The 7,981-nt window shown below is 45.0% G+C and overlaps 1 protein-coding gene across 2 annotated transcripts; it reads left to right on the top strand.

The window, feature by feature from the left end:
- The first annotated feature begins 601 nt into the window (after positions 1–601).
- LOC112273290 (uncharacterized) lies at positions 602–7,764 on the top strand. Of its 2 annotated transcripts, none has more exons than XM_024501891.3 (12): positions 602–1,992; positions 2,376–2,538; positions 2,680–2,735; positions 2,860–2,920; positions 3,182–4,750; positions 4,968–5,636; positions 5,842–6,006; positions 6,165–6,415; positions 6,517–6,628; positions 6,740–6,997; positions 7,122–7,168; positions 7,291–7,764. In XM_024501891.3, exons 1-12 carry the CDS (start codon positions 602–604, stop codon positions 7,352–7,354), a joined length of 4,806 nt encoding a protein of 1,601 aa, XP_024357659.1. In that variant the 3' UTR covers positions 7,355–7,764. The 2 variants fall into 2 exon arrangements, with proteins under 2 accessions (XP_024357659.1, XP_024357656.1); XM_024501888.3 differs by having other exon boundaries at positions 4,962–5,636.
- Positions 7,765–7,981: the final 217 nt, after the last annotated feature.

Here is a 7,981-nt window from a genome sequence, read left to right as displayed (position 1 = left end):
CTTTACAGCATTCCTCTGTCTGAAGTCGTTTCACCGTCTTCGTCAGCAGTAAATTGGCAAGTAATGTGCAACCATAATCTCAAAGAGTTGACTTGGCGTTAGTGGTGACGTTTCGGCTTTAAGACGCAAGGAATTTGCTAGGGTTTGGGGATGGTGTGATCTAGTGGGCTTGAGAGTATCTGGAGCAAGTTGGGACGTTAACGATCTGTTTATGCATTGATGTGGCGAAGATTTTTGTTGGTTAATGGTGGTTGGGAAGGTTTGGCGACGATTTAGTGTCGTGTAATGCCGATGTGCAGCGTCTGCTGCAAGAATCGGTTTACTTGTGAAGTAATTGAAGAATCACGTCGAGCAGAGGACACTGAGGAGATCACATCTAGCGCAGGGCGGGTAGGTTGGATTGTCGCTGAGGTGGTTCGCCGTTGGAAGTGTTGTTCAGCATTCTTGCTGTTTCAGCTGTGGCGCGGGGCATGCATGAAGAATAGTGCAGTGTCCTGCAGTGAGATTGCGTACAGGCTCGATTTGCGAAATGTCTCTGCTAGGTTCTAGGCAAGCTTGACATAGACGGTGGAGCTCTCTGTAGCTAAATCACTGAAACGAAATGGCCTCTGAAACAGACGAAGATGTAATCGTTTCTACTGTAATGAGCGGTGAATTGCTAGAAATGGTCGAGGATCGATCTGAATCTGCAATGGTTTCTGTTGATGGTCCCCGCGAAGATCAAGAGGAGGGAGAGCTTTCAGAGAAAGAAGAGGTGTGTGAAGAAGAAAAATCAGCCGGACACGACACCGAGGCTGATGATGCAGAGGTTACTGGCGAAACTTCAATAGTGGGAAGTAAGGTCAGCTTAGATGACCCATCTAGATGGGCGATTATGGCGTCACGGGGTGGAGATGATTACGCTCAACGGAGTAGCACAGAAAATGTAGGAACAGATGAAGAGAAAGTTTGGTTGAGGGATAAGGTGGCTTATAGACCAGCCGCAACTAGCTACACGCCCAATTCCAACTTGTATAACTTCGCTTGGGCACAAGCCGTACAAGGAAATCGGGGATTTAAGCTTGTCGAGAAACAGGATGGGGATGGTGAGGCGGAAGAATTGCTAGATAATGGAGCAAGTTTTGGTGAAGATGATGAGACAGAGAATGGACTTCCAGAGACAATGGTGGATTTGACACTGAAGATTCCGGAAGGTTATGATATGCGACAAGTGTTGTATGATAGGAGGTCGATGAAAAAGGCCTCATGGAATTCTAGTCGTGGAGATCCTCGAAGAGCAAAGAACTGGATTGAATTGGATGAGAACACAGATTCACGACGCAGATTCGATAAAGACGAGAGAGGAGGCACTCGTAACAGTGGGACGGGAAGAAGAAAAATCAGATCGCCTACAAGAAGACGAGATTCTAGAGCTGAGAGGGTGAGGAGGAGTGAGAAAGACAGATTGTTTGAAACCGAACGACTAAGGGCGAGAGACAGAGAGAATGGTAGGGAGAGAGGAAATCGAAATGATAATTCTCTTCGTTCAACTTCTAGTGATGAATCAGACCATTCTCGCCGCAGTGCCCCTTCAGGTGCCAATCGAAGGCAATCACAAAGTGGCGACAATGCTGCTGAAGTCCGAGAAGAGGGAGAGATCGAGGAGGGGGAAATTGAGCTCCCAAATGATAACTTGAGGTCAAGATCATCCTCTCAAGGAAAATCCGAGTACCCTCGGGCAGATAGCCCTGTCAAGGACGGGATATCCAGTGGCGATCTCAAGAGAACATTGTCATCTCGGCTAGATTTTAGGAATTCGTCCTCTCATATCATTTCTTTATCGAGAGAATCTAGTTTTCGACGACTCCCGGACGATGATTTGCGACACCGCCTCACAAAGGATGCCGAGCGAGAGAAATCAAGAGAGGAGACTATGTTGCGAGAAGATCGGCGAGAGCAAGTTGCACATTTGACCGCATTAATGAAGAGCGTGACTGTCAAAGATGCCCAAAAGTAAGAACTGAAATGTAATAGAATTTTTTTTGGCAGTTCCTGTAATTTGCATCGAATCTGAGTAACTTGCCAACCCTGTCTACGATCGTCATTCTTCTATATATTAGTCAACCGCAAGAGGTCCAAGGACGCATTTCCTGCACATCAGTGAAATTCGCTCCAAAGTGCAGCTGGTGTAGGAGTATTTGAAATGGAACTTCTTGTTGCAGGTTTAATGTTACGTAGAGTCACTTCCATCCTTGTATGCCCGGCATCATACTGTCACCTATGCGTTACTGAGTGGGCTCATTTCAAAGACAAGCTGTTGGGATGGCTTACATTTAAATTTAGCCAAATTTGAATGATTCTTTCGGATCTACTCACGTCAAGTATGGTGTTGACAGGGCCTTCATCAACACATGTGCTCGACTTGATAATGCGGCGAGAATTCTTAAAGCATTTGCACAACAGAGAATATCCTCAAGTGTATCACCTGCAGATCACATGCCTCGTGATGTTTCTAAGATGGCAACGAAGGTGTTTCAAGGTCTACGGGCCGTGTATGTTGTGAGTAACTCCTTTAATGATGTAGTGGATATTGAGTTCCGTTGATGTACCTGTCAGGTATATCAAATCCAGAAACTAATTCCTGTAGCATTTCAGCCACCTCGTTCTAGTTACTTTCTCAAACTTTTTGATAACGTGCAGGTCTGGAACACAGCAAGCGGAAGAGAACAAGAACGTGATAGAGATACCTTTCCGAGGTTGGGCGTTCTTGCAACTGCTTCCCTTTGTCCTTCAATTTCATTTGCTTCATAGGTAACTTTAACATATATCCTTATTTCAACATTCCTGTCTCACTTTTATTTCATCGGATATTTTTAACAGGTTGCTGCAGTTTGTCACTGGATCCTGCCTGAAGTTTTTCTCATCTAAGCAGGCCCGTCAGGTGAGAGTTTAGCAGATATGCTCCATTGTTGATAGATTGATTACTGTTCGTCATCTTTGGTTGTTATCTTGATCTTAACAACCATGAATAACATAGGCTTGCGAATTTGTAAGAGATTATCGTTTATGCACAAATTTACGTAATTTGATCTAACATTCTCAATCTAATCTTAAGACTTTTCAACATTTCGTGTGTATAAGTTCGTTTTATCCCACGCCTGGTCGGAGTTCATGATGAAGTGTTTCGTGGTGAACCTTGCAGCTTGAGGAATTTATGGATCATGTTACCAGAATGTCCCGAAAGAACCAAATGGAAGGCAGTTCACGACAAACGCAAGCAGCGCCGAAATCAGTAGAGCCTTTGCAAGAACTCGGAGTTAGGCAGAGGGATATGTCTGCTTTTGCTTCAATTTCAAATTCGAAATTGGCTCCATGTGGAACAAAATTTCTTGAAGGAAATTCAGAACATGGGACTGACAAAAAAGATGTCTTGGCTGAAGCAGCTATTGCTGCTGCTGCCTTAGCATACGCCCAGAGCTCAGCTGCTGCCTTCTCTAATTTCTCACAAGGGAGCAATGACCACCCCACCATTGATGTAGGAGGTTGGGGTTGGAACGGGTCGAATTTATCTCTTGAGCAATCTATGTCCCCAGGATTGCCACCGGGCTATTCGGGTATCAGCAGTACCGGAAGATCCTTGGTGGCCCATGGAGTTGCTGCACAAACGAGTGGCAGCTTATATTCTGACGGAGTTGGTGCAGTACCTCCTTACTCCACAACCAATGGATGGACAAATGCTAACAAGAGGTTGACGTATGATGTGAAATCTCCATATGGACCTGGATTTCTTGAGGAAGATTGGGAGGAGCTGAGTCCTCCTCCCTCCCAAACTTCTTACGCGTTTACGACTCGAAAAGTTGTAAGATTAGATGAACGAGGGTTTCCAATTTCAAGTTCTGAGACAATCAGCACAGTAAAGCCGCAAAACAAAGTGGGAATTGTACCTGTGTCTCTGAACTTTCGATTGGCAAGTCCTACCCCTTCAGAAGACGATGATGAGCCTGAGAATCAAGATACAACTACTGGTGCCGTAAATGGCCAATTGGGATATAAGCCGCCTCACCTGCTCCCAAAACTACCAAGCACGATGCCTCCAGTTAGTACCCCTTTCTACATGGCTTCAAATTCTCATATTGATGACACCGGACGTGTGCATTACGCATCAGTCCCTACTGTCCCTCTAATCGATCAAGACTCATCTTTGAATTTTGAGCAGCTAAAGAGTCAACTAGTTTCTGGTCCAGTTACATCGATACCAAGGAGTCGTGACCCACGGAAACAGCCAAGAAACGGACACACTGAGGTGGAAATACCACTGCGACAGTTGACTACCCAAGCAGAGTGCTCATGGCCGCCTGCAATGCAAGCTGTGGTCAATAAACGAGTAGGGGAAAACTTCGCTAGTGAGGCAGAATCTTCTAAACGAATGAAGACTTCAGGTTCCAGCAACGAGATGCAGAACATGGATTCAACTGCTGGTACATTTGCTATGGGAGGTTGGTTGGAAGAGGGGTTTGTAATGTCGCCTGGTCACGAGAACCATGGTGTACAGTCTATGGATGTAGACTTGGATAGTCCGACTCCTTCAGACAGAAAACAGAATCCGGTCAATGTGCCCGCAGGAACTAATTTTAAGAAAATCGTTTTTCCGAGTGCCAGTGGGTCAACTGAAATGTTAGGCTCAGGGCCTGTCACGAGTATACAGAATAATCCACCTCCAGACCCTTTCGGCATTAATTCAACGAAATCCGAGGGACAGGCTGGAGAAGAGGTGATTGGAAAACCTGAAAATGATATTGCTGCAGCCATACCTAGGACTTGTAATGCAGTTCTAGGCTTGAGTCCTGCATGCAACGCCTTTTTTTTTTTTTTTTTTTTTTTTTTTCTTTTCTTTTTGAATATCAATCCACCGCACTCTTGTATCCATGCAGAAGATTTTGACATGATGTCTAATATCGTTGTCGGTTTTCTGAATGCAAAAGGAGCAGGATATTGGCAAACACCGAATGAGACCTCGAGATCCACGTCGTGCCCTGTTGGATAGTGCTGCTGACATCGTGCAAGTTAATCAGAGGAGTCCTCCGATCATCGAGGCCGCAGATTCTGGAACGACTCTCCAAATTGAAACTGGAACCTCACTACCTACTAATACTTCATCTGATTTGGTCAAGCAGCCATCAATCAACTCCTTGGAAAATCCACTCAATCTGAGGGATCCTCGCTTGAGCTCTAACAACAGCACCCAGTCAAACAATGCTACTTTAGCTCCTGAGCAACCCTCTACTGAACAAAAGAACATGACAGTTGAAGAGGAACCTGTCGTAGATGAGAGAAACAATGCAAGAGAGAGAGAATCGAGTAGGAATCAAGGAATTGACGCTCGTGAAGTGTTCTCTGGGGAGTCTATTCTGGATGAGGTAGATCATCTACACCCCTGGGACCCTGTGTTGCGTAAACCTCGGTTCGGGCCGAGTCATTGGGGTGGTAGCAATTTACATCGGGACTTTGAACAGTTACTAGAAGATTTGGATGAGGATCAACGTATCACTATTCAGAATGAGAGGAAACGACGAATCCAAGAACAAGATCGAATGTTCAGTGCAGGGAAGCTTTGTCTTGTTCTGGATCTTGATCACACTTTACTGAACTCTGCCAAGGTAATAGCCACTACTATTTGCACACGGCGCAACTCATGATTGTAGCACAACTTTGATTATTGCTCGCCACTAAAGTCTGATAAGCTGTGAACGTGGGTTTAGTCGATTTTAGACTAACTAGCGTGTACGAGCAAGTTGCATCTCATTGAATCAGTTAATGTATTGGTTAAGGTGGTGATTAACAACTTGCCTGTGTTCAAAATAGTTCTCAGAGATTGAACCTGAGTTTGAAGCACGCCTACGACAAGCTGAAAACATGGAGCGGAGCAGGTCCACTAAGGACCCGAACATGAAACAGGAGTTATACCGATTTCCGCATATGAGCATGTGGACGAAGTTGCGCCCTGGAATATGGAAGTTTCTTGCAAAGGTCTGTAGTGTTGGGCATTGATATGATCCCTGCCCTTTGCCTCAAACTACATCGCTAAATTGATGTTGAAGGACTTTCTATATGTTGATGGTTTTTGCTTATTTCTAACAGCTTTTGGAACTGAATTAGCGACTAATATACCAGGTGTCCTTCTGCAGGCAAGCGAATTATACGAGTTGCACGTGTATACAATGGGCAACAAGGCCTACGCAACTGAAATGGCTAAATTGTTGGATCCCACGGGTATATTATTTTCCGGCCGAGTCATTTCTAAAGGTGATGAAGTTGATGGTTCAGATAAAAGCAAGGATCTCGATGGTGTTCTGGGAATGGAGTCTGCAGTGGTTATTATTGATGACTCATCTCGAGTGTGGCCGCATCATCGAGAGAATCTCATTGTTGTTGAGCGGTAAGTCCTTGGAAGAAGTTTCGAAACTGCATATTCGTAGAAACACTCAGTATCTGGAACTCATTCATGAATCTAATTTGTATAAGTGCCTATGCGTCCAGGTACATGTACTTCCCAAGTAGCAGACGACAATTTGGTCTTCTTGGTCCATCACTTTTGGAAGTGGGTCATGACGAAAGAGCAGTAGATGGCATGCTGTCATCAGCTTCGGGGGTTGGATTCTGAACGTCGCTACTGCTATTGATCTTATCAATCGTTCTCCGAAGTTTCTGATCTGATTAAGGGCTCTGCTCTTATTGTTCTATCCCGTGATATTTTATGCAGGTGATAGATAGGATTCATAGGAATTTTTTCAGTAACAAAAAATTGCGAGAAGTGGATGTTCGGGCAATCCTTGCTGCTGAACAGAGAAGGGTGCTCGATGGCTGTCGTGTGCTATTTAGTCGCATCTTTCCTGTTGGAGAAGCGAATCCACACCTTCACCCACTTTGGCGACTGGCTGAGCAGTTTGGAGCGAGCTGTTGTCTCTATATTAATGATAAAGTCACTCATGTAGTTGCCATATCTCTTGGCACTGACAAGGTATCTTTGGATTGTGTTGTGCCTTCCGAAGTCTAAGCTTTTTCAGCTATGAATAAGCAATCTGCACAAAACGTTTCAGCATAGCAAATTTATGATGCCCCTGACTTGTGAACTACTTTTGCAGGTGAACTGGGCAACGGCAACTGGAAGACCTGTTGTTAGACCTACGTGGTAAGCTAGACAGTGACAGCCTTGTTGCATTCATTATTTTGAAATCCACTGTGCTGATGGTGGAAAGATGTGCAGGTATTTTATTGTTGAGACTGGGCTGACGCATTGTTACTACACTGCAGGCTGGAAGCTTCAGCAATATTGTATCGACGTGCAAATGAGCAGGATTTTCCAGTTCCTCCTTAGTTCATGAATGATGTACTCACCTTTGGTACCCCCCACTTGCCCCACTTACCTGGCAAACCAGGTTCCCATGCCCTTCACTTCGACCCTTTCATGCAACGCCTCATACTACCGTACTCCTGTCCAGTTGTATTCCCTATATACTCCATCCACACAGCCACTTCGACAGTGGGTCGCCCATGGTAAAGTATATCCCAAATAATAAACAGGTTTCCTTGTGGTAAGCAACGGAGGTCCCTTAGCTTCTGCGCTGGCCACAATGTGCAGTCTGAGGAAGAGTAGAGATAGAACTACTCAGACTAGGTGGCTAGTTACGCGCCTGGAATCATATATAAGAACGCGCAATAGCAGAAACTCTCCCGGTTGTACAGAAACCCCCCCAATTTCAGTCTCCCAGACGTTGATTCTTTTTACCCAAGATCTCGGGAAAACTACATTCTCATGTCACCATTTTAGTGAACCTTGTGTTGAGACAGGCATTACGAGCTTGCGGAGCTGCTCTAATACCGTCAACCATTTCTGGACCCGCAAATAACTCGTTGATTTGAGAATCGAACTTCAGGATGCAGCATCGTCTTGCGATAGTATCTTAGATTCTAGCGCCATGTTTCAGAGCTCCAGGTCTCCGCC

The sequence above is a fragment of the Physcomitrium patens genome, chromosome 20 (genome assembly GCF_059467195.1).
Source record: "Physcomitrium patens ecotype Gransden chromosome 20, ASM5946719v1, whole genome shotgun sequence".
Taxonomy (NCBI): Eukaryota; Viridiplantae; Streptophyta; class Bryopsida; order Funariales; family Funariaceae; genus Physcomitrium; species Physcomitrium patens.
The sequence above is the reverse complement of the archived record's forward strand: the minus strand, read 5'-3'. Positions and strand labels throughout refer to the sequence as shown.